The 26,850-nt window shown below is 51.1% G+C and overlaps 1 protein-coding gene across 2 annotated transcripts in view; it reads right to left on the bottom strand.

The window, feature by feature from the left end:
* The window catches only part of LOC138473107 (zona pellucida sperm-binding protein 2-like), an 895,281-nt gene extending 869,242 nt beyond the window's left edge, over window positions 1–26,039 (bottom strand). For both annotated transcript variants that reach the window (XM_069611626.1, XM_069611625.1), the window contains exon 1: window positions 25,940–26,039. In XM_069611626.1, coding sequence (XP_069467727.1) covers window positions 25,940–25,992 — 53 coding nt within the window. In that variant the 5' untranslated portion in view covers window positions 25,993–26,039. The remainder of the gene's footprint in view (window positions 1–25,939) is intronic.
* Between the last annotated feature and the right edge of the window lie 811 nt (window positions 26,040–26,850).

The following is a 26,850-nucleotide window of genomic DNA, read 5'->3' as shown; positions in this document are numbered from 1 at the left end:
TAGTGTTCTACCTTCATAAGAGGCTCCCACTATGCTTCCCGGATGTTCTTTTCCCGTAAAGCCATAAAAGACAGTAAATTCCCGTGTATATCCTATGTACACTCGAGTAGAATGAGAATTCTCATCTGTCTTTGTGTATATACTTCCATATTTCCTGGAGCTTCAAGTTTCATATCAGTATTTTCAATGCCTTTACGTGGCGGGGGTGAAGTCTCCGAACTATCTAGGGTTGAATCTAGTATGCAATTAAAGTCCTCTCCCCAGATCCATTGCATGACTTTATAGGGGGTCAGGATGGAGTACAATGAGCGGTAGAATACTGCAGCATTCTGATTGGGCGCATAAGTGTTGATTATACAGACTTATCTAAAAATCCATTTATTAATGTCACTCTTCCTTTTTGGTCCGAGTGAGTTTATTACCTAGAGCGGTACTCGTGGGGCAATCCACGAGTGTCCCTCTAGCATAGTTGGGAGTATGCAGAGCCAAACCCTCTACCTCTCCATTTGCTAAGTATACGTGACTGCTTGTCTGGTGTCAGATGCATTTCTTGGAGCAGGGCAATGTGGATGGCCTTTTGACTTAAGTATGCCATCACTCATTCGCTTGACATAATTGTTGAGATCACGTACGTTCCATGTGCCGATTCAGGGTTTTGGCATAGGGGGTGTATTAGTACTATGACCTCTTTCCTAAGTGGTGGGTTTTTCACTGTGACTTTGCGCTGGTTTGGTGTGTACATGTTCTCTCCAGTGTATGCTCTCGTTCTCTCAATAGTTCCCGGCTTTTACTCTGTTCACCTCTTTTTGCGTCTGTCTCAGCCATTCTGTGGTCCTCCCCATTGGTTTGTTTTTATTATTTATAATGAGCGAGCGTACCCGGGGTATCAGGGCGCAGCATTTACAAGAATTTTCGAAGCTTGGTTACAATACACAGGGAATATACATGATACAAAAATAAGCTACATAGTGTTATATACAAATCAGCAGTCATGTTATAGGGCTGTAATATACGGTAAGCAAGAAGGCACACGTGGTTACAATGTGTGCGGAGAGCGCCGGGCACTTCATAATCTTAATGGGTCTCCAGTTTCAGCCAGGAGACTGCCTTGGATCGGAAGTTCTGATAGGAAAGGTCTGCTCTAAGGTTTGGAGGCAGCGAGTTCCAGAGCTTACAACTTTTACCGGGAAACTGTTGCCGCCTATGGTGGCCCGTTTGTAGTGGGGAACAGATAAACAGTCTTTGTATGCAGTTCTGACAGGTCTTGAGCACTGTGTGGAATCTGTTGATCAGGTAGGTTGGGGCAGCATTGTTAAGAGACTTGTGGGTGAGTGATGCTGTTTTTAAGAGAATTTTATCTCTAGTGGAGAGCCAGTTCTGTTGGCTGAATCCTGTAAAGTGCTCTCTTCTGGAAATGCCCAGAGCTGCTCTGAGAGCGTTGTTCTGGAGGGTTTGCAATTTACTGGTGGTGGCCTTGGTGGCTCCCAAATACATGGCATTGCAGTAGTCGAGGCGAGACAATATGAGGGCTCTGGCAAGTGTCAGGCAGCTGGAGTTCGACAGGAAGGGTTTGGCTGCGCGGATTAATTTACACATAAGCCGTGGAAGATGCAAGAGAACTCACTTGTCTTTTGAGGGAGAAATTGGAGTCTAGGTAGAATCCCAGTGTTTTGACCTCCTGTCCGACTTTGATGTTGTTCCCATCAATCATGAAGGAATTATAGGCAGGGCCAAGTTTCTTTATACTGAATGTCGTACCTAAGATGATAAGCTCTGTTTTATCATCATTCAGGCATAGTCCATGAGTGGCCATCCATGCCTGGATGATGTACACCCTATTTAGCAAGGCCAAATCCTTTCCATAATCTCCAGAAAGCGGAATGAGGATCCGAGTATCATCTGCATAGTTAGTGTAGGTGATACCAAGATGATCCAAATCGAAAAGGGGCTTGGTAAATATGTTGTATAGTGTGGGGGAGACACAGGACCCCTGAGGAACACCACAGGTGATGGGTATAGGGTCAGCTGCCGCCGTGGGAGAGAAGACCCTCATAGTCCTGCGGTTAAGGATGGATGTGATCCAGGTAATGGCCTCAGTGGAAAAGTGAGCTGAAGTGTGGAGGTGTGAGGGGGCGTGGCTTGGACGCCATGTGAAAGGACGTGCCCGAACGGGAGCTCCCGTTGATCCGAACATTATCCGGCCGAATCCGCGCAACGGCCGCTACGAAGTGGCATAGACGGTGATGACTGTAAATGCGAGGCTCGGCTGCACATTTGGATGCATTTTCATACGGGATTGTGCAGTGCTTGTGTACTTGGGAGCCGCGTGAAGTTTTGGGGCCGGAGCTTCTCCGGCAGACAAAATGGCTGCCGTTGCTTGATGTTGGGACAAAGGATCGGGGACCGGGACTTTGGAGGCGATTCCCTCAGTTCACGTTCAGCGCGATCCAGCGAGAGCAAGCCTGGCTGGAGGTAGCCGACACTGTGTGGCGACGGGGAGACATAGTGCCCCCAGGCCTGGGGCCTCAGCGAGATCGAAGGGACGCTCCGGATCGGAGACATGTCGAGCAAGCTCCTGAGGGCGAAGAATAAACAGCCCACGCTCGACGAATTTGCCAAGACATCGCCTGGCACCGAGGGGATCAGGAGCAAAGAGAAGGCCCAGCCCAAGGAGATGGCCGCAGGAGGAACGAACCAGGAGGTCCTGGCAGCGATCGCTGATCTGAAGGCGACATGGGAGACCAAACTCCAACTTGCGGTGGCCGAATTGAAAACTGCGATGGAACTTCAGGTCGGGGCGGTACAGGAGGATGTGAACCTTCTGAGGCAAGATGTGCGTACCCTGGCCGAGCGCACAGAGACCCTGGAGAAGGAGATGGGCCCGACTGTGGCGGAAAGCACCGCGCACAAACGAGAGATCCATGCCCTGGTGCAGAGGGTAGGCAACCTGGAAAGCAGGGCTGAAGAGGCAGAAGGTCGGGCCCGCAGAAACAACATCCGGATTGTGGGCCTACCGGAGGGAGCTGAGGGCCAGAATCCCACAGATTTTATCGAGACTTTGCTGCTGCAGGAGATCACCGGAGGTGCCCTAACGCAGGGATTTGCAGTGGAGAGGGCACATAGGGCCCTGATCAGAAGGCCACCGCCGGGTAATCCGCCCAGGCCCGTGATCGCCAAGATCCTCAACTACAAAGACCGGGAGAAGATTCTGGAACATTTTCGTAAAGGGGGCACCATACGGCGAGGGGAGGCGACCATCACTGCTTACCCCGACTACACTCTACAAGTGCAGCGCAGTCGGATGAACTTTGGAGCGGTCAAAAGGCGCCTGCGGACGGCCGGCTTTAAGTATATGTTACTCTATCCAGCCAAACTTAAGGTCTTCTTCAAGGCTAAGACGCTGTTTTTCGACACCCCTGAGGAGGCCATGGAATGGCTCGATGCGCAGAACTGCCCTCAGGAGCCTGATGAGCAGATGGCGGACGGAGCAGGGAGAGTTAAGTGAAAAGGGGGGCCCGGCTGATTTTGAACTTTTGGACTAGAATATAGTCTTTGCCACCTTGTGATGGGGATGCACTTTTTAACTGTTGCGAACATGGTCCGCGTGCGCGGATATAAATGTGTAGGGGGCATCCGAGGGCCGTTCGTACCCCAGGGTGTGGTTAGGTTAGTCACTGTGTGGGGAGTGACACCCTGTCGGGTTCTCTACACGGGCTTCCGAAGAGAACCGAACACGGGGATGCCTGAGATCCAGGGATGGAGCTGGGCAGTTGGTTGGGTTAGGGGGGTGGGGGGTGTTAGTTGTTATGTGAGCCTGGGGAAGAAACTGAGAAGGGATGTAGTCGGGACTGGGGGGAGGCGATCAGACCAGAGGGGGAAGTGGGAGCTACGGATAAATCATGGGAGACCTTAAGGTATTGACATGGAATGTTAGAGGGTTGAATAGCTACCTGAAGCGTAATAAGGTCATGTTGTATTTGAAGAGGCAGAGGATAGATGTGGCCTTGTTACAGGAGACGCATTTGACACGGGATAAACTTGAAATGGTGCGGAGAAAATGGAGGGGGACAGTGGTTGGATCCACATTCTCTGCGTATGCCAGGGGTGTGCTGGTTTGGGTTGCACCACATGTCCCGTTCAAGCTCTTGGGGGAGGTTGTGGAGTCGGACGGGCGGCTGGCCTTGGTTCGGGGGATTGTGGAAGGTAGAGTTGTCTGTATCATAAACACTTATGCGCCCAACCAAGACACAGCGACTTACTTTAAGACACTGTGCGCGAGACTCGGTGAAGGGATGGGGAGCACAGTAATTTGGGGTGGAGACTTTAATTGTGTGCTTAACCCCAGGGAAGACAGGTCGGATGACAAAATGGTTAGGCCCAGCCCAGCGGCCAAGGCGTTGCAGTCGTTGCTAACGGATCTAGGCCTGGTAGATGTGTGGAGAGCGAGACACCCGGGTGGGAGGCAGTATTCGCACTATTCGGCTCCGCACCAACTGCACACGAGGCTCGACTACTTTTTTGCCACTCCAGACATTCTTACGGAGTGTGAACAGATTGACTACAGGGCGAGGGTCCTCTCGGACCACTCGCCCCTAATCATGCATTGGCGGCTGCATCCCCCACGTGCACGGATCCCAACATGGCGCCTTCGGGCGGAGGCGCTACGGGATCCGGTATTCAAGGAGGACATGAGGGAGGAGATAGTCGCGTACTTTGAGTCGAATACAGGGAGTGTCAAATCGGCTGGTACTTTGTGGGAGGCTTTTAAGGTGGTGATGAGGGGAGTTGCTATCGCGAAGTCCAAGGGATTAATGGGCGGAATCCTGACCGACCTGCGAGAGGCCGAGATCGAGCTGGAAAAAGAATTGGAGAAGGGTGGGGCCGATATGGAAGTAGTTACTGAGCTGTAGCAGCGGTGCTCTGGGCATTGGGACAGGCTTTGTAACCTGAATTATACGAAGTACATTGAGAGGTTGCATGCGGGTGGGGACAAGACAGGCAGGCTCCTCGCTTGGCTATATAAGAGCGAAACCCCTAGGGCTCCGATCCGATCGGTCATCACCGAAGGGGGTGCGGAGATTGATACGCAAGAAGGGGTAAATGGGGCATTCGCAGAATACTATCAAACATTGTATGAAGATCGGGAAGGGGGGAGCCGAGAGGAGATAGATGAAGTACTCGGGGATATAGGCCTGCCCAAAATCAGCGATGAAGAGCGGGAGGAGATGGATGCCCCGATCACTCTGGAAGAGCTCAGAGAGATAGTGCGACAGCTGCCCACTTGCAAGGCCCCGGGGGCGGACGGGTTCCCCAGCGAGTTTTATAAGGCGTATGGGGAGGAGGTACTCCCACCCATGCTGGACATGTTTAATGAGGCGTTTGAGCTGGGACAGCTACCAGAATCACTCAGGGAAGCGGTCATAGTGCCACTCCCCAAGCACAATACACCGGGACACGGTTGCGGCTCCTATCGACCCTTGTCGATGCTGAACCAGGACAGCAAGATCCTAACAGCTGTCTTGGCGGCTAGAATGAGGAGAGTGATAGGCAAGCTGATTCACCCTGACCAGACGGGCTATGTCCCGGACAGGAACATTACCCACAACCATAGACGCCTACACAGAGTGGTCGAATGGGGATGTAGCAAAGACGGCGAAATGGCGATAGTGGCGCTGGATGCGGTCAAGGCGTTCGACTCTGTTCGTTGGCCGTGGCTGTTGGCGGCACTGGATCACTTTGGAATGGGGCCAGGGTACAGGAGGTGGGCCGAATTATTATATAGCGCGCCTCTAGCCAGAGTTCGTACGGGGGCAGTAGTGTCGGATAGGTGGCAGTTAGGTAGAGGCACCAGGCAGGGATGTCCTTGGTCCCCAATGTTGTACATCCTGGCCCTTGAGCCCTTGGCAATTTACCTCCGGCAACAGTATGACCTGGTGGGCATAGAGGTGGGGGGGGAGAGCCATCTGATATCCCTGTATGCCGACGATATGCTGTTGTACCTCCAATACCCTGAAGAGAACTTGCAATATGTCTTGGAGGTGATGGAGAGGTTTGCTTGGCTTTCTGGCATAGCGGTCAACCCTCGGAAATCCACTCTGTTCCCGTTGGGCGGCTATGTGGGGATACCGGCTGAGAGATTGCCAGTATTGCGAATCCCATGGGCGACAAGCACCTTCCGGTACCTTGGCATAGACGTATACCACACGACCGGGGAGGAACACAGGCACAATACTGAATTGGCAGTGGGGAGGATCGAGAAGTGCATGAGGTTTTGGGAGAAACTACCCTTAGCGATAATGGGCCGGGGTGCTATGCTTAAGATGGTCGTGCTACCTAGGCTGCTGCATTATTTCAATAACATCCCATACATGATACCCAAGGGGTTTTTTGCTAGACTACATAGGGTATGTAGAGATTTCTTATGGCAGGGCACGCGTAACAGGGTCGCATTGTGGAAATTGCAGAAGGCTTATGAGAAAGGCGGCGTGAGGCTGCCAAACTTTGAGGCCTACTACGTGGCAGCGCAGCTGCAGTACGTGGCCAAATGGCTTTCGGACGACGAAACCCCGGAACATAGACTGTTGGGTAAGGTCTGCTCCCCCTTCTACCTGCGAGAGATTATTTGGGTATCCAGCACGTGGATGAGGGGGCGTCCTAAGATGCTAGCGTTGGGCAGGAACATGTGGCGAAGAGCCTGCCGGATGATGGGGGATCCCCTGCCGTGCATGCCGCAGCTGCCGCTGGTAGCCTTGGCAAGGGAAGACGGACAGCTTAGGGCCATCCTGCGAACATACTGGGAGTCAGTGGGGCTGGTCACTTTGGGCGACATTTGGCAGGATGGGGCCTTGGCGGAGTTCGCAGATCTAGAGGCGGGGGCGGGGCTGCATGCGGGGCAATACATGACGTTCCACAGAGTGGTCGGGGAGGTCCGGAGCACTTGGCCCGAGACCGTATTGGCTGACGAGCCGGATGCGACGCTGGAGATTATGTATGACGCATCCGAGGGCGGGCATGAGGTCTCCAGGCTGTACGAGATGCTGATGGCAAAGGTTGGGAAGGATTTGGGGTACCTGAGGTTGGAATGGGAAACAGAGATGGGGGCCCCGATGGCGGATGGGCAGTGGGAGCGCGCCCTGGGGTACCACAAAAAAGTATCAAGGAATGCCAGGTTTAAACAGATACAACTGTATATTACGCATAGGGCATACATGACCCCCCTGAGAATTTCCAGATTTCGAGACGCTGGGCGCCAGGCGTGTCCCAAGTGTAACACAGAGAACGCTGATATGATTCACATGTTCTGGGCCTGCCCTTTGATTGCAACCTACTGGAGTGAAGTGGCGCAGAAGCTGGCAGGGAGGGGCATTGTACTTAAGATAGATTCGGCCTGGGCCTGTTTGCTTGGAGGGTATCCTAGGGCGCGCAAGCTTCGGCACGTGGAGAAGCTTAAAGATTTGGCTTATGTACTTGCCAAACGCAGAATAGCCATGGGATGGAAGAATTGTCAGAGGCCACGGGTGGAGGTATGGTGGCGTGACCTCCAGAAATGGGCGGCCGCCGAGACAACAGCATGGTGGGAGGCCAGCAGGACGGGAGGGGAGGAAGGGGCGAGCTCCCTCACGGCATGGAAGGTGCTATTGGCTGAACTGTTTAGTACGGGGTCGACCTCGGCTGGATCTGAGAGCGACGGAACCCCACCACACGGAACGGACAATGATGGTGGACACCCTACAGGCTCATAGGGGGGAGGGAAGGGGATTGTTAAGTTAATTCTGTTCTGTTTTTTCTTTCTTTTCTTTTTCATATTTGTTGTTTGGCCTTTGTTGTGGCTTGATGTGTTCTATTTATGTTCTGTTGCACTGTGTGGTTGTTATAAAATAAAATACATTTAAAAAAAAAAAAAAAGTGTGGAGGTGTGAGCATAGGACAGTGATCGACCAAATCAAATGCTGTAGATAGGTTGAGGAGGAGGAGAAGGGCAGCTTGTCCATTGTCTGAGCAGATCTATCTGTGCTTTCAGGTCAATAAGAGCAGTTTCAGTCCCATGTTGGGGCCGGAATCCAGATTGTCTAGATCCTAGGAGGTTGTGTTCTTCCAGGTGCTTCTGTATTTGTACATAGGCAACCTTGTCCAGAATTGTTAGTAAAAAGGGAACAGTCGTTATAGGTCGGTAGATTGTAGGTATGGCTGGGTCAAGTGTGGGTTTTTTCAGTAGTGGGTGTACCCAGGATTGTTTTAGGTTAGTAGGGATGGAGCCAGTAGCGAAGGAGGCATTAATCAATTTCGTGATGAAAGGGGAGAGATCACGGGCAGCATCTTTAATGAGCTGTGCTGGGCACAGATTTCCCTGGCAGTTAGACGGTGCCAGTGACAGGATCATTTTCTCAACTTCCAGGGTGTTGACTTTGGAGAACTGGAAGCAGGTGGGGTCTGTGGGCATGAGCTTATCCGGAATTTTTGGGTTGAGGGTGTCATTCAGGGTGGCTCTTTTGAGTCACAATCTTATTCGCTAGGGCACTTTGAATTTCTGAGCATCAATTTTTGTCTTTGGTGCACGTGTCAAGGGGTGCTATGGGGGTTTCTATTTCTTTAAGGATGGAGAAAAGTTTTCATGTTGGATTTGACTTGGGATATACGAGTCATAGGAGGCTCGTTTGGCTAGGTAGATTTCTTTTTTGTAGAGTGCAGCTAGTTTGGAGAGTTTGAATTTGTTAAGAGACTGAAGGGGATTTTTTCCAGGTGGCCTCACAGTTTCTTCTTTGCTGCCTTAAGTTTTTGAGGAATGGTGTGTACCATTTGTTGAGGTGTGTTTTTGGTTTACTGGATCTAAGTTTAAGGGGGGGCGATGCGGTCCAGTGTGGAGGCCATAATCTTGTTGTATTCTTCGACCAGTGACTCGGGGTCCACGTTGTCAGTGTGTTAAGTGTGGGGAGTAGATTAGGGATAAGTCTTTCTACTGTCATGTTCTTGTTTCTGGTGAGAGTGGGTGGGGCTTTAATGATGGGCGGGGGTGGAGGTCTGTCGGTGGAGAGCATGAATGATACCAAGTGGTGGTCAGTCCAGGCTAGACGTGAAATATTTGTGATATTCACTAGGCAGTTGTCAGCCACCCAGTCGAGTGTTCTGCCTTTTGCGTTGGTGGGTGTCGTGCATCTTTGCACAAAGCCTAATTCAGTGAGTTGCTATGGCGCTGCCGGGATGGTCATCCGGGTCATTAAAGCCCAAGTTGAAGTCCCCTAAGGTAAGAGCTTGAGTGGAGCTTTTGAGGTTGTTACATAGAATCGAGTTAAGATCTTCCTCGAAGGTGCCAATGGGGCCTGGTGGGCAGTAGATCAGATAGATGTTAAGAGTTTGGAAGTTGGTGAGTGGTAATTTGACTGCTAGTGTTTCACAAGAGAGGGCATCAGTAGAGGTAGCTAGTCTCATGGCGAGACTGCACTTATGGATGATGGCGACACCACCTCCTCTGGAATTGGAGCGGTCTTGTCTTAAGATAGACCTCCTCTGGAATTGGAGCAGTCTTGTCTTAAGATAGAGTAATTGTCTGGGACTGCCAGCATGAGCATAGGGCCCGCAGCTGGGTGTAGCCAAGTCTCAGTGATGGCCAGGAAGTCGAGGTCTTCAGTGAGGATTAAGTCAGCAATTTCTATAGCATGAGCTACTAGCGATCTGGCATTAATTGGGGCTCCCTTAATTTTAGGGCAAACTGAGTTTTTTGAGGTAGTGGTTGAATTTTTTGAAGTAGTAGTATGACGCTTGTCCTGTGTAGGTTCAGGAGTGCCCTAGATGAGTGAGTTAAGGAGGGGTGTAGGGTGGAGGTTTTGTGATGGGTTACTAGTTTGTGTGGAGGTATTAGGTCGGAATGGCGGTGTTCTAGAATTTTGAGTGAAGGGCAAGGGGCTTGTGGATTTTTGCTAGTCTGGCTTTGAGTCCTAGGTTCCTTTCTGTAGTGGTGCGTGGATGACTGGACAGTAGCAGTACCTGAGGGTCATTTAGGTTTAGGTATGGTACTTTGTTAGACCAGGAAGGGGCTGGCAAGTTGGGCGTGTGGAGCCATCTTGATTGGTAAAGCAGTATTGAGGCTAATCAGGAAGTAGGCAACCAAGTTAGTGGTGAGTAGACACATTGGTCTTGATTGACATTGGTCTCGATTGTATCCTTAGCCCTTGGACTTTTTGCAAGTTGTAGCTTCTATAGCCCCTTAGATCTATATCTGGTGTCCTTAACTGTGTCATTAACAACTGAACTCTAACATAACATTCAGCTTGGTGCTTGCCGGTGTTTTTCTGTGAAAGCGCCACTGCTAGTGGTTCTTGGAATCCATGGGAACTCTTGTCAATTCCAGTTTCATGGCTGGCTTGGTTGTAGTGTAACTTTAACCGTGTGTCTAACAATTGAACATTAACAGAACTTGTAACTTAGTGCCCACTGGTGTAGTTCCGTAGCTGCAAAACCACCAGTGGTCCCTGGGAGGTTCAGGGGGTCAGTGACAGAGTACTCTTAGTTCATCTGAGTATAATTGTGTTTGAGGGGTGAGTCCCCAGGCACTTTGCCCTATAGAACTAAGGTCAAGGTTGGTGGTTCCAAGTTATCTTGTCTTTTGCTGTGAACTGTGCCTGGGTTTCGTTTCCCACGTGAGTATCTGGTGATCAAGTGGGAGCTCCCACCTGCCATGTCACCTTTATAGTAGTGTCAACAGTTCTTTGATACTTCTGTATGTCATTGTTGCTTTAATCATTGCCCGTTTGGTCCCTCCTGTCTTTCCGGGATCTGTCCCAGATTTTGCACATCCATGCACTCATTGACTGCTTTCGGCGTGTCTTAGAAGAGGGACTTTCCTTGATAAATAATTTTGTATTGCAGGGTAGAGGAGCATGTATTTGAGTCTGTCTTTGGTTCGTATGTACTGGGCTCTTCTCCTTTGGACTGGAATAGTATAATCCGGGTATATTGCCAAGGTTGCTGATTCTCTTCGGATCGTTCTGCCCAATCTCAAGTGGGACAGGATCGTCTTTGTCCCAATAATAAAGTATTTTTGGTAAAATTGGTCGAGGGGAGGGAGGATGATCGGGGGGACATTCTTGCGAGCACCCGGTGGGCTCTCCATGCAAATCCTTGCAACAGGCCCTCTGCCCCTACTTCTTGGAGGAGCAAGTTTTCAACAGTTGTCGGATCTCTGCTTTCTGCCCCTTCAGGTAGCCCCAGGATCCTGATGTTACTTCTTCGTGCTCGTCCCTCCACGTCTTCAGCCCTTTCCTGTAGCATTCAGACTTTGGTCTTAAAGTCGTGGACTGTTGTCTGTAGATCTTTGGTGGACGCTGTCTCCTCTAGCTTTTGCTCCGTTTCCCCTACTCTGCCAGCTAGGTTCCGGATGTCCTGGTGCAGGAGGCTCATATCGCATTTGATTTCCCCTATTTGGGCCTCCATAGATTCTCATTGCCGCCATCGCTTCCCCAAGATCTTGTTTCCGTGAGCTGTGTTTTGTGGTTCATGTGCGCTGCTGCTTGGACGATCTGAGAGCTCAGAGTTCACTTTCAGATTTTTTTTGCATTGGAGTCCATCATTGTTTTTGTAGGGCAGCCATTTTTTTCCCCTCCCCTCCGGCCTCTGGGCAAGCTACTTCTCTAAGATTCGCCATGCTATGCTGAGCGCTCATTAAGACTTCTTTGTGAGGGGGGATTCAAGAGGTGAGTGACAGCCCTCAGAGTTACTGGAATAGCTTCCCCTTTTTTGTTACCCCCCGCCTCTTGTTGCTACGGCTGTGATTTCGGCGATGGTGTCTCTACTTCTGTTGTCGAAGGTGGCTCCTGGGCCATCTCCGTTTGGCTGTTTGCCGTTTTATCCCAGAGGTGAGCTATTTTTTGTGTCACCAGAATGGTTGCATGCTTGGTCCTGTTGTGGGGTTTGGCTTCCAACAGAGCAGGCACTTAGTTAACTGATTGCTCCAGTGTGGGGTAGATCCAATGGGTGTAGGACTGCTCTTTGCCGGCATGTGTTGTGTTCGTAGCTTGAGCCCCCATCATCCCCCATGCCGGTCTGTTCAGCATCAGCGCCTCTGTAGTTCTTGTTGGTGGAAATGGCCCCCAGGCTGTTTCTCCGCGATTGCGCTCCGTTTTGTCTCCGGCCGGTAAGCCTCATCCCCAGTGCCACCAGTATAGCAGGGTATCCATTGGCTCCCTGCTGCAGTTGGGGGTAGAACTCCCTTGTGCCTCCCATAGTTACCTGGGAGGTCCAGAGGGCGCACTGTCTATATGGTGAAATATGGGCTGGTGAGCTAGGTGGCAGGGCTTCAGAGCAGTTTAGCAATGTCACAGTTCAGTGGTACTTTGTACCCCTTTGTACTTAATAAACATTCTCCTGCACGCCTTCGGCACTTTCCTGCTGTTACTTTTGAGGTATTTATGTTGTGGGTGCTTCCGTTTAAGGTCCCTTGGTGTCATGTGGATCATGGTGTCCCCGTGGGGGGGAGGGGGGGAGAGCCCTGTTTTTTTTGCTACTCCAGTATTCTGCTCACGCAACTCGGTAGGCTTATGGAGGTAATGTTTTTCCGCTTTCTCCCGGCTTGTTAATCCCCACTGTATCCACCTCCTGGAGCGCGTATGATCACGGGGAAGAGCACCTCGATGGGTTGGGCTCCCATACGAGTGGTGTGCAACAGGGAGCTCGCCTTGTGGGAGGGTTGTGTGCTGCCTCTCCCCCTCTGCTGTTGTGCATGCACGGGCCAGTCTCTCAGCTTTGCAGGGGTACAGCATATAAAAACAGCGGCTAGTAAGTAGCCTTACCGTTGTTGGAGTGATGACTTCTCATGCGAGCCCCTCTAGGATCGAGCGGGCTCTGTCCGGCATCGGTCTGGGCTCTCTTCCCTCATCATTCAGATGACGCTTCCGCGATATGGCGTGTCCTTGAATTTTCGCAGACGTGCACTCTCTCCAAAACGCTACAAGTACTCTAGGATGGTTCTATATTTTTTTTATTTAAATTCATTTTTATTTTTTCAACAATACAAACAGTATCATTTCCAAGGCAATTGCGTATTGGTAATCACTCCCTTAATCCCTCCCTCCCTGTGAATGATGTAGAATTGAATGAGCTGGAAGCGGGCGTTTCTGGATACCTTTTTGTGGTAGTGTGTTATGACCTCCCACTCTCATCGAACAGCGTGCCAAGTTAGAGTTCCCATTTTGCCTTGCTTTTAAGTTCGTGTTGTGAGGCACAGCTGAGCAGGGTCTCGTAAAGCCTCGAGGTTTCATGTCCTCCCTCTGCTGCGCTCAGCAAGTTCTCTATGAGCTCATGCCCGGTGCTGAGGGTTTCCATCTCTGGCCATCGTTTCATAAGTCTGTTAACTACCGCTCTGTGTAGGAGGAATTGACCTGGTGGTATCCCGTGGTTTCCTGCAGTTCAGTGAACGAGAGAATACCCTGGTCGTCCGCTAGGTCACCCAGGCTGGCGATACCAAAGGATTCCCATATGTTCCGGATCACTTTCTGTCCCTCTGGTCTACCTGACATGATTGCAGCTATCGGGATCTGTGGGGAGAAAGGGTCGACCAGTTTGGCAGTTTTGCAGGCCTGCCTCCAAATCCGGGTGCCCAGGTGGATTAAATATGCGTCTTGTTTCATGTCCTGCTCAGTCCAGAGTAGGTCTCTAAGCAGCTTCTGGGAGTCTGTGGGCCGCAGCAGGCGAGTGTCCATAGTGGCATAGTCGGCCATCCATTGGATCACATGCTTCAGTTGGCCTGCTAAATAGAGGTCGAAATTAGGGATTTTGAGGCCTCCTCTGTCATATGGTCTTTGCGTTACTTCTAGGGTGACTTCCTTCATGCCATCGAAATTTCCTGCAGAGTTTGTTTAGCTCCTTGAAGTTCTGCGGGATGTTGTACGGGACGTTGGTGAAGTACAGTAGTCTTGGTAGTGCTACCATTTTGAGAAGCCCTGCTCTGCCGGCCACCGAGAGGCAACTTACTCCAAATGTCCATTGACTAAGCCTTCATTTGCCCTTTTAGTTCAGCGCATATTCAGTTCTGGGGTCTCGGTGGATCCCAATGCCCAGGTATTTAAATGAGGTGGGTTCCCATTTAAAGAGCCAGTGAGGGTAGGTGTTCCGTCTTAGCTGTGCTTAGGGCGGCTAAGGGGTACAGGCAAGACTTATCGTGGTTGATTTGGATCCCCGTGCATCTATAAAACCCCTATAGTGTCTCCAGTATGTAGGGAAGTATGTGTTCAGGGTCCTTTATGTATGCGGATGACATGCTTCTCTACCTAGAGACTAGGTGGTCACCCCGTTTATTATGCCCCCGTCACCGTACTCCTGCCTAGGATATGCCGCCACCGGTTCGATAGCTAGGATGTAAAGTAATGGGGATAGGGGGCATCCCTGCCGGGTCCCTCTGGAGAGGTTCCATTTGTCAGAGAAGTATTGGTTTTCACTCTGGCCGTGGGGTCTGTTTTTGTGAGTTTGAACCATTTTAGGAAGGCTGGCCCTATCCCCATCTTGGCCAGGGTGGCATGGAGCCACTTCCACCGAACTGAATCGAAAGCTTTGGAGGCATCTAGGGATGCCACCGTGCATTTTCCTGGCTCGCTGTCTCTATATGACGTGGTGCAGCTTGCGTAGGTTTTCTGTGATGGAGCGGCCCAGCACGTACCCTATCTGGTCATGGTGGATTAAGTGCGGGATGGCTACCTATAGTCTCCTTGCCCGAAGGGCTGTTAGTATTTTATTATCCACGTTTAGCATGGACAAGGGCCTGTACGAGCCACATTCTGAGCTGTCTTTATTAGGTTTTAGCAGGTGGATGATAATAGCCTCACGCATCGAGTCTGGGAGGCAGCCCTCCTCGTACGCCTTGTACACCTGGGATTAATGGGGCTAGTATGTCCTCGTAGGTCTTCTAGAACTCAACAGGGAGTCCGTCAGGCCCTGGTGTTTTCCCCAGAGGATAATGTTCTGATGGTGGCCTTGACCTCATCTGGAGTAATGGGGCCATCCAGGGTCTCGGCCATGTGTTCATTTAGGTGTGGTAGCCTGATGATGTGGAGGACATCCTCAATGTCAGTGGGTGGTGCGGGGTCAGAGTATAGGGCCTGGTAGTACTCTTTGAACGCTAGGTTTATCCCAACTTGTGTGTGGGTGTTCAGGCCGTCTTTGCACCAGATTAGGCAGATGGGTGTTCTGGGGATTTCTCGCTTGTATAACCACGCAAGCAGTTTCCCGGGTTTATCGCCTAGGGCATGGTACCTTTTGGTGTGTTTCGCATAGCTTAGTTTCCGCAATGCCTCCCTGTGTGTTAGGCAAGCTTGTTTAAGTTCTATTATTTTATGCATATGGGCCAGATCTGGGGATAGCGTTGATTCAAGGTCTTTCAGCTCTGTTTCAGTGCGCGCTAGCAGGGCCGTGGTGAGTCTTCGGGCTCCATCGGCAGCGGCCATCATTTCATCCCTTATCACTACCTTATACGCCTCCCACGCTGTACTTATGTGTTGGACACCGTCTATGTTGGTTTGCCAGTAGTCTCTCGTGCCTTGTCTGATTTGCTAGTTGAAGGCTTTGTCTAACAGTGCCTCGCTTCTGAGTTTCCAAGTTGGGACAGGGGCCCTAGGGGCTGTTAACGTCCATGTGGAAGTCAGGGGGGAGTGGTCCGACAGCACCCTAGCCAGGTACTGTGCGTCTTCAAACAGGGCTTTGTGTTCCCCGCTAACAAATAGGCAATAGATTCTAGTGTGGACTTTGTGTGGGGGCAAGTAAAAAGAATAGGCTCTGGTTTCGGGGTGCTATTCCCTCCATAGGTCTTTCAGGGCAAATAGTTGCGTGAGGGTGTTCAGTATTTTGGCAGGTGGGGAAGGGCTGACATGCTTGCTGTCCGATCTGTCCTTGCAAGGATCCAGGGTACAATTGTGGTCACCACCCCATATTATTATGTCCTCTCTACTCTGGTTCAGGCGAGTGTACAATGAGCGAAAGACGGTGGCGTCATGGTTAGGAGCGTAGGTGCTAATCAGGCAGAGGTCTCTACCTTCGATGGTGCCTTGAATCAGGGCCATTCTGCCTTCATTATCCGTTTTGGTGTGGGTCAGGGTAATAGGAATAGAAGGTGCGATCCATATCAGGAATCCTCTTGCATATGTGGAGTACGCGGAACCTATTAGGGTTCCCCTCCAGACCTTGGCCAGCGCTGCTAGTTTGGTTGCGTTTAGGTGTGTCTCTTGCAGCAGGGCGACCCCCACTTTGTGGCGTTTCATGAAGGCGTGGATGCGGTGCTGTTTGACGTAGCCGTTTAAGCCTCTGACGTTCCAGGATATGATTCTGATTTTGTCAGCCATGGTCTGCGTGTGGTTGTGAGTTGTGGGTGGTCGGGGGTCGAGGTCCCATGTGGGCTCGGACAGTCCCATAACAATTCTGCAGCAGATGGTCTTGGTCTGTTCCGTGTACAACTTTATCTGGGTTCCCATTTTGGGGTTCCCTTCCCGATGTACAATAACCTTGAACTTTCCCCTAAACATAACACATCTAACGAGGTTTCCCCCGTTCTGACTTTCCCGTTTCTGTTCCATGAACATTTGGCCACTTGGTGCCCTATGGGCGTGTGAACTACCCTAAATGTTCCTGGGGGCAGGAGTAGCTTCTACTTCTGGTGGTGCAGCTCTGAAGTATTTCGTGTCTAGTGTGGCTCCGGTAGCATCTGGGTTGCTGCGTTGCTTAGTGTAGAGCTGAGTCAGGTTAGTGCTGCCTAGGGAGGGTGTGGGTGGGCACCCATGTTGATGGTTATGGTTGCGCTGTTTCGGTTCTAGGTCAGGGACCTGCTCCCTGTCCATCCATTCGCTGACTTCAATAGGGGTGTCGAATAGGAGGGCTTTGTTGTTGTGTAGGACCTTCAATCTAGCCGGGTATAGGAGCATGTAATGCAGGCCAATGTTTTTCAGTCTGGCTTTGGTGTGATTGAATTGGGCCCTGCTTCTTTGGACCTGTAGGGTGTAGTCTGGATAAATGGAGACTTCGCAGAGTCTCGTATGGAGCCGCCCAGCCTTGAGAAGGCTAAAATTGTCTGTCCTTATAATTGAGCACTTTGGCTATGATAGGTCTGGGCGGGTTTCCCAGAGGCGGCCGTCTGGCAAGGGATCTGTGGGCTCTCTATGGTGAAGCCTTGTGATGGCTTTCCTGCTCCAATTTTGTGTATGAGAAGGTCTTCGATGTAGTTCGTGGGGTCGTTGCCTTCGATTCCCTCGGGCAGGCCAATAATTCTGATGTTATTTCTGCGGGCCCAACCTTCGGCCTCGTCAGCTCTATCCTCCAGGTTCTTCACCTTCTGTGCTAGGATGTCTACTCTCAGAAGTTGCGTTTTTGATTCAGTATTGTCTTGCACTTAGGTCTCGAGAGCATCCGTTCTACTGGCAATGGAACACACATCTTGCTGCAGCAGGTTCAAGTCAATGGCCACTGCGTCTATTTTGTTCTCCATGGTTTTCTGGAGTGTCATGATAGCCTCCAAGAGTTGCGAATTCGCCGGTTTGGGTGCCTCCGCATTTGGTGCCTCTCAGGTGGCGGGGCCGGCGCCCGGTCTGAGCGCCCCAGAGGCTGCAAAGGAATCCATGGTGGTTTGTTTGTGTTTGCCTCGTGCACCTTTAACAGACATAGCCTCAGGAGCAGGGCAGCCCGCCAGGTCTTTTGTGGGCTTTTGGTGGCATCAGGAGCAGCCTGCCCTGTGGCGGTGCAGTGACAGGGCTGCCCAGGGCCGGTTCCGCCTGGTTGCTATGCACACCTGCTCCCAAGGCAAGCTGGAAGAGTCCTAGGGGCGTCCGAGGCGGGCAAGCCCCTGTGGTGTGTAGGCCCCGCGGGACGGGCCTCTCTAGTCCAGGTTAAGGGGGGCTCCGGAGTTGGTCTCACCTGTGCACCAGGTTGGAGGGGTAGCGTACTGTTTTAGGGTTCCAGCCTTGCTGCAGACTTATTGAGTTGTAGGCTTTCCTCCGGGTTGCAAAGTGTCCCTAATCTCAGTTATGCTCGGGGTGCGAGGAGGAATCTTGGTTGCAATTTGTCCCCTTGGCAGGGCCCTAAAGGGGGCGTCACCTCTTGTGTTGCGTGGGGGCTACTAAGGTCGCCACTATGGTCGCCAGGCCCTTCACTGCTGGCCACTCCCGCCCCGATCGCAGGCCTCACCATGGGTCCAGGCGCGGTGTTGGCTGGGGGCCCGCGGCCCTCCGGGTTGACTCAGCAGGCTGCTTGTGTTTCCAGGTGCCCACTGGAGGCCCCCACGGGTGCCCCGAGCCTCGTAGTGCTGCCGAGTGTCGTCCTCCGCCGGGCGCGGCATGCTGCCACCGGGCGTGGGCGGGTCTGTTCCGGGGGGGTCCCGGAGGTCAAGGCACTGTCTAATGCGCTGGAATAATGGTGACCCCCGAGACCCCCCCTGACTCCTTACTGCCTGATTTTTGTCCTGCCCGCCGGCTCCTCCACGCCCTCGATCAGGGTTTGGGCCACCCCGGTGCTTGATGCTCCAGTCGAGACCGGCTTCGGTGGCTGCGGCAGTCCGCCGCAGGTTTCGTGGGGCTGCCGCACGCAGCCCAGCGCAGGCGCAGCCCCCGGCCAGAGAGCCTGCGCATCTGTCTTGCGCTCTGCGAGGGCAGTGCCGCTCGTTTGTCCTGCAGTGGGGTGATGGATGGAGAGGTTTTGGTGGCGCCCCCATCCCCTTGTCTCGGTCTCACTGGGGGGGCATGCTGGAACTCCCGCCCAGGCCTGCAGCCCCCGCTGGGGGAGCCGCGCCACACCATCAAGGTGAGCCGGGTCGGCCCCGGGCCCCTCTCTCTTCGCTCCCGGCTTGTATTACGCGGGCTCAGCGCCTCGTCTGCCGCATGCTGTCCGTGGCTACCCCCGGCTCTCCCACCCTCGCCAGCTCGGGGCACAAGGGCGCAGCTCCCAGCCTGTCCACGTGGGTTGCTTTTTACAGCCCGGATCACGTAGCACCCAACTCCCTCAGCTGTGGCAGGGTGCTCCAGGTCTCGGCTGGCCCGTGTCGTCACAGTTTAGTGCGCAGGCAACAATGAAGAGTCCGGTCTCGCGGCGGCCGCCATTTTCTGGATGCAGTGTGTTCCTTTGTCCTCGTCGTGGTGGCCGAAGCTGCTCCAAACTTCAGCATCGAGTGCCCCAGGCATTCATTGTTGGTTGAGGCGACTTTCAGTCGTTTTGATGTTTAAAGGCTAAAGTTAGCGGCAGATCATTAGGCGCATCACTCAGAGCTGCTTGAGACAGCTTTCCTACATGGCGGTTAGCCACATCCCTAGGATGGTTCTATATATACTGCATATATTCACGCTTCTGTTAAATGTTTAAGCTTTCTGGATCGTGTTCCGTTTGTCTCAAGATCACGCTTGACAGGATCAGGGCAGGGAGCTCACAGAAATCACATCTTCCTCGCATTGCGGCTGGACCTTTGTGGTTTTAATGTTTGAAGCTCCTTTCCTCGACAAGGCATAAAACAGTTATTATGCCAACTATATATATCCTGTCTGGCAAACACCAGTATGTGCTATTTTTTTTTTTTTTTTTTAAAGATGGTCATGCAATCCCATTCTTAGAAATGTAAGTTGTTACACAATATATAATTACAGTATTGCTACTGTAAAACACTGCAAATCAAATTGAGTCTTGGCTTTCTAAAAGATCTCCTTTGCCTGCACTTAGATTAGCAAACATAAGTGGGCGGACCTCTCCTCCTCACTCCTGTCCTCTACCACTCAGCTCCTCTTTCTTGGAGACTTCAACATCCACCTGGATGCCTCCTGTCCTCCCTCTGGACTCTTTCGCGACCTCTGCGACTCTCTCTATTCTCCCGTCTGGGCCAACTCATGATGCTCCGATCTCTTCCAGCCTTCCCCTCTGTCCCTCTCTCCACTCCTGTCTCCTGGAGTGATCCCTTTCTCCTATCCTCCCACCTCACCTTCCCTACCCCACAGGCAAAGCCACCCTCATCACTGCCACCCTCCTTCTTGGTCATCCAACCCATGAAGCGCGTGTCAGTTGAGGCTTTCGCTGCCACCTTCCCGCCCCCCCTCCCCCTTTGGCTGACTCCCACCCTGACACAGCCCTCTCCACTTTACACTCTGCTATAACTGATACTCTTGATATCCTTGCCCCTGTCATGAGAATCCGCATGAAGCCCAAAGCCAAATGCAACTCCTGGTATTACTCAGATCTCGTCACCCTTAAACGCAAGTGCAGGGTGGCAGAGAGGAAATGGCGTGCTTCACGTTCATCCTCTGACAAACTGGCCTGCCGCCTGCTCCAAAGGCAATACCGGCTCTCCATTCTCACCAAGAAGAGCCCTTATCCAAGCCTGTATCTCTGCGGCATCTAACAATTCGGCTGAACTCTAAAATCTGCAAGGAGCTGGCCAACCCTGCTGCAGTCTCTACCTCTCCTGTCCCCTCCCAGGCCCTTTACATGGCACTGGCCTCTCACTTCATCTCAAAAACTCAGGACATCCTGTCCTCACTCTCCTCCCATCACCCCCCCTCTGTCCCTGCTCTTCCTCTGGCCCTTCTGCAGCCACCCCTCCCCTCCTCTGCCTTTCCCCCTTTTTCTGCTGACGAGGTTTCGGGACCAGTCCGATCTATGAAAGTCTCGTCAAAACAGGTCCACCCCTGTTCCTCTAAAACTATCAAGGACCACATTGACTCACTGGCTCCTGCCCTGGCTGACTTCTGCAATCACTCCTTCGCCTCTGGAGTCTTCCCACCCCCCCTCAAGCACTCCCTTGTGCACCCCCTTCTTAAGAAACACTCTTCCGACCCCTCCTGCCCGGCTAACTATCGCCCAATCTCTATCACTCCCTTACTGGGCAAGCTCCTGGAGAAACTGCCCATCTCCCAGCTTAATCTACATGCTGAATCTGTTGGTAGTCTTCATGACCATCAGTCTGGCTTCAGAGCTGCCAGAAGCACGGAAACTGCTCTCCTGAACATCGCTGAGGACCTGCTCTCGAACCTTGACTCTAATACCCCATGTGTTCTCATTTTGCTTGATCTCTCCTCTGCCTTTGATACCGTCAACCATACCATCCTGCTCAACCGTCTCCGGGATAACCTGGGTATCACTGGTCAGGCTCTGGCGTGGCTGACCTCCTTCCTCTCCAATCGACCCTCCCAGGTCCAATTGGGGTCCTTCCTCTCTATCTTTTTCTCTACCTGTGGTGTCCCCCAGTGATTTAACCTCTCCCCCTGGCTTTTCAACCAGTATCTGGCACTTCTTGCCCACCGCATCACTGCTCTCCGCCCCAACTTTCAGTGCTATGCGGATGATACCCAGCTCATCTTCAGGCTACCCCCGGCCTCCTCTTCCCCTTCCCTCATCTCTGTCTTTCTGCTATCCAGGAATGGTGTGCCGCCAATTACCTCTGCCTTAATGCCAGTAAGACAGATTCTACTCATCCGCACACCCACTCCCTCCTTCCCTGCAGCTCTCTGGCCGGCCTCTCTTGGCCCTCTTCCTGCTCCACCTGCAAGGCAAAAAACCTCGGGGTTAGCTTCAACTCCACACTTTCTCTCCTCACATATCTGACGTCTCTAAGAAGGCACACTACTAGCTTCACCTCTTCAGAGGTATCTTTCCTTTCCTCTCCTTCTCCCAGAAGCTCGCCGTCTCTAGAGCCCTGGGTCTCTCGAAGCTGGACTACTGTAACAGCCTCTACCTAAATCTTCTTGCCTCTACTCTCCGCCCTTTGCAACTCATCCAGAACAGGACTGCGAGACTTGTCCTTGGCCTCAAGCCCATTGACTGCATCTCTCCAGGACTGAAATCACTACACTGGCTCCCAGTGGCTGCGAGGATCAAGTTCAAAACCCTCTGCATTGTCCACAAGGCCTTCTGGGGCCTTGGGCCAAAATACTTTCAACTCTCTTCCTAAATATCTTCCTTTTCGAGCTCTTCGCTCATCTGCCTCCAACTCCCTCAGGGTCAGCCGCTTCTCCAGGCAACGAGTTGGGGGTAGATCTCCCGCTGCAGCAGGGGCCTCCCTCTGGAACAGCCTTCCTGCCTCCCTGAAACTTGAGGAGAACCATCTCCGGTTCCGGAAGCACCTCAAAACCTTCCTCTTTGCCTTCTGCTTTCTCTCCCCCTCTCCCCTGCTAAAATCCACTGAAACTGCACTGAATCTGCAACTGGGCCACTCTACGATCTCGGTCCTCGGCCTAGCCACTCTTCCCTGCACTGCCTCCCTGGCAACCTCTGCACTGTGGGACTGTTCTCTGTATCCCTACAGCCCCTCCTCCCAGCACTTGTCTGCACTTACCTTGCACTTGCCACCAGCTGGCCCATATTTATCTTGTATTCTAACCCTGTTCTGCACTTTCCCCTCTCCCTTTCCCCCTGCACTTTTCCCTTCCCCTCTACCCTTGCACGATCTGAATGACACCTGGCCTAGTAGGATCGTTGTCCGTCTCCACCTGTTCCCCCCCGCCTCGTCGCGCCTTGAAACACTTGTGTATAGGCGCGTTACAAATGCCATATCATAGCATAACCAGGGCCATCATTAGGCCTGGACCACCTGTGCAGTGGCTGAGGGCACTAAGCTGTGTAAACTGTTTCTCCCCTCCCATGTATGTGTTAATTTGTTTTTATACCCCACTTGTGCTAGGCAACATGTCCAAGGAAGGCACCCTGAGCTGCTAACCCATACTCCTCCACCCCACCAATTTGTTGATGTTCCACTCCTGAGTGCTGGGCTCTGCTGCCAGACATTCTCACCTAGTGATGGGGCATAATTAAATAGTTGCTTTGGGCAGTTGGGCAGCCACAGAAGCTGCAGTAGAATTTTGCACGGGTGGACCCCCTTTTTATTGTCAGATTTTGCAGTTCATTTCTGTTGGAATCTGAAGTGTGTATTGTTTCATTTCCATGGTTTAAACAAACTTTTGCTGCACTGCCTGTCGGACGTATTCATTCTCTTCCTTCAGCCTCCTCCTCTCCTTCCCTCATCTCCCATTTTCTAATCACCATTCAAAATTGGTGTGCCACCAATGATCTATGTCTAAATGCCAACAACACTGAAATCCTCCTTATTGGTACACCATCTCCATCCTTTCCTCACTCTCTGGCCAGCCTCCCTTGGCCCTCCTCCCACCCCCACTTGCGCGGCTAAGAACCTTGGGGTTATCTTTGAATCTAGACTTTCCTTCTCCGCACACATCTCTGATGTCTCCAAAAAATCTAACTTTTTACTTCACCTCCTCAGAGGTACTTTGCCTTTCCTCAAATTCTCACTGTGTCCCAAGCTCTGTTTTTTTCCAGACTGGATTACTGTTAACAGCCTCTTCCTAAATCTACCTGCCTCCACTCTCCACCCTCTACAACTAATCCAGAACAGGACTGCGAGACTTTTCCTTGGCCTCAAGCCCTGGGGTCTTCTCTCCAGCCTTGAAATCCCTTCATTGGCTCCCAGTGGAGGAAAGGATTAAATTTAAAACCCTCTGCATTGTCCACAAGGCTTTCTGGGGCCTGGGTCCAAAATACCTTCAACTATCCCTCCATAAGTACCTCCCCTCTCGAGCCCTTCGCTCCTCTACTTCTAACTCCCTCAGGGTTAGTCGTTTTGCAAAAAAACGAGCTGGGGTAGATCCCCGTCTTCAGCTGGTGCCTCCCTTTGGAACAGCCTCCCGGCCACCTTGAAACTTGAGGAAAAACATCTTTGGTGCCGGAAACTTCTCAAGACCTTCCTCTTTGCCTCTGCCCCCCTTCTCCCCTGTTGATCTGTTTCTTCTCATGGCATTGTGCACCTGGCCACCCTCTTCTCTCGGGCCCAGGTACCTGCTCACCCTGCCACCCTCCTGCACTGCCTCCAGGCCACCATCTGCACTAGGGTTCTGTATCTGTACCCATACAGTCCCCCTCCCATGTTTCTTCTACACTTATCAGATATACCTTTCTGACTAACTTTCACCTGCCACTTGCTGGTGCACTACCATGGTTTAAAGCCCTTATTTATTCTATTTAATATTTATTTGTTTTCTCTCCTCTGCTTCGCACTTTCCACTCCCCCTTTCCATGCACTTTTCCCCTCCATTTTCCTTTCCCATGCACTTGCGCTTTCTTAAATGTCACTTGGCCTAGTAAGATCGCTGTTTTTGGTTTTTTTCTCCCTTGTTCACCTCCCTTTTTTCCTGGTCGCGCTCTGAAACACTTGTGTACGAGCACAATATAAATAAAATATCTTTTCATTGATCATTTCTTGTCACTTGTCCTCTAAAAGTGAGACATGTGTCCAACTTCCTCTATTTTGTCAGGGTCCCTTATGAGCCATGGCTCTTTGATTAAAGTCAAACAAGTGATATGACTATACCTTGAGTGGGGAGATTCCCTGTGGCAGGTGTCTGCAACCTTCGGCTCTATGTTTTGTACTACAACTCCCATCAGACCTAGCCAGCTTAGTCAATAGTAATGCATTATGAGAGTTGTAGGCCAAAACATATGGAGAGCCACAGGATGCAGACCCTTACCCTAGGGCAAGGGTCTCAATGACATATGTTGCATTCTCCAAACGTTTCATCATAGAAGTTCAGATGTAGTACAAAACCCATATGACAGCAAACCCTTGGAAATGGGGAAGTGGATTATCCGAGAGGGCAACCTACCTCCAAGTGAAAAACCTAAGACAGCAAATTCTGGTTGTGGCAGGGGATATCCCAATGGGTACTATATCCTCTGTGAGACGGTCATGCTAGAGAAAGTTCTGATTCACAGCGAAGACATGTATTCTGCTTCGTCCAGGTGCAAGTTTCCTTAATTGAATTCACCTGGTTAAATAAAATAACTCCTGGATCCTTGATATTCAGCACATGTGCAGGCAATTTTGTGAGCAGTTTGATCCTGTAGAAACCATATGGGAATAATCTACTAAAATGTATACGCCAGCACCCTGCATTGAGGTAAAAGAAAACATGAACTAGCAGTGGATCAACACAGCAAGGTTGGGATAGATCAGTTGGCTTCTACAAGAACCGGATACTCATAAGTAACTTATTTGACAATTGCATAACCTGACCAAAGGTAGAAAATACCTAGGCACTAACTTTATGCAGTTATTAAAGAAAGGTATGCATTAATGGCATTCAAACTTTGGTCATTAACACAGAGGACACATTGACCTAAGTATTCTTTCCATGCACTTTAAAAATGCATTTTTATAAAAAAAAAACATTGGGCCTCATTAAAAGGTCAGCGGTGCAATCAAAAAAAGTTTCAATTCCATTACTAACACTTGGCACCACTGAATTATACTTTTGGCATTGAAGTAGAAGATTTGCATCCAGCGAACCCAAACATTGACAGATACAACAGCAATAAATCCACCAAAATCCCCATACAGCAAGCATTATGGACTCCAAAAATGAGTTACGTTATATCGCCTTGTTAACACTACTAAAATCCGTGAGAGCCAGTGGAGGTAGGTAACGGTTTGGCAGTAATTCCTCAAACTCGTAACGTGGTGTAGAATATTTTACCAACGTGTTTTGTGAACAATCCTAATTTTGTTCCCGTTTTAATGAACGCTTTTTGCTTGCACATTTGTGCGTTGCAGGTTTAATTCCAACATGAGGAGACACGAAGAAGGAAAACACGTTGCTAGTGTTACATATATGCAATGCATAGGGGTGTTAGGATTTTTTTGGGGTGGGGCAAATATTGTTTCGCCCGGTATCAACGGGGTAAAGGCCGCCCTGTAAGTAAAGTAACAGATCCCCCACCCCCACACAAAAAACAAACATCTCCCAATACCACCAGTACCAGGATACAACTGGGCCGAAGCATAAACCGAGCGATATAAAATTCGTGAACATGCACAATCATGACATTAAAAAAAACATTTTTAACACGGACTGGACCTTCGTGGGCGGGGGGAGGGGCTCCGTTAAAAGCGGGCCGAGCCTGAAAGCAGACTACAGGATGCCCCCAATCTCACCTGATCACGAGCATTGCTCTAGTGAAGAAGCTTGGCACTTCCGCTATCGCCATTAACAAGCGGCGGGCTCTCCTGCACCAGCGACCGAGAGAGAGATGCAAAACGCATGGGCGCGCCCCGTAGCGCTCGTTTTATAACATCATCCCAGGGGCGGGTCGCCAACTCTCCCTCCCACCTTAGCGGCCTACCAATAAGTCGGGAGCTCTCCAAGGGGCTAACCATGAATTGGGCCGCAAGAGCAGCTATATCGTGTCCCACTATTGAAAAAGATTTCTGGGCCACTGTGTCCCTGCCTGTACATTGTGTTCCCGAACTGCTAGCAGGGCCCTGCTATGGACGCAGAAGGGATGTGACCTTAGTGCAGTGCAGTTTCAGCAGGGCGCACTCCTTTCATTATGTTTACTTCCACCTTTACTTTTTTTTTAACCGCCTATCAATTCACCTGTTTTACGTGTAGTTGCTAGTCTGATGGCCTAGAAGGTGAATAGTCCAGATGAAGGAAGCCACTAAAGGGTAAGAGCCAAAAGTGTTGTGTGTTGTAATGTGCGCCCATAAGCAGTTTATTCTGACAGGTCCCTTCTATGCATTATACATTATTCAAAAGATGGAGAACGGCTTTTTGATATTCAGTTTCCTCTATTCAGTTTCCGGACCTTTGGCTTAATGAGCTAGTGTTACATATTCAGAACCCATCCGTAACAATGAAGGAGGGACAACCTCCACAGAGTCACAAATGAGACGTGGCCTTCACACCACGGCCCACTTCATCAAAATCTTACGCAAATTTGACCTCATAACACCCACATTCATCGAAATACATTGGTTGCCCCTACAAGAATGCACTGCCTTCAGGACAAGCTGCACCATGCATGAAGCTGTCAGTTTGCATGCTTCCTCCTACTTGGTCCACA

The sequence above is a fragment of the Ambystoma mexicanum genome, chromosome 8, assembly GCF_040938575.1.
Source record: "Ambystoma mexicanum isolate Mex_15411 chromosome 8, UKY_AmexF1_1, whole genome shotgun sequence".
In the NCBI taxonomy this organism is placed as follows: Eukaryota; Metazoa; Chordata; class Amphibia; order Caudata; family Ambystomatidae; genus Ambystoma; species Ambystoma mexicanum.
This window is presented reverse-complemented; position numbering and strand designations above follow the sequence as displayed.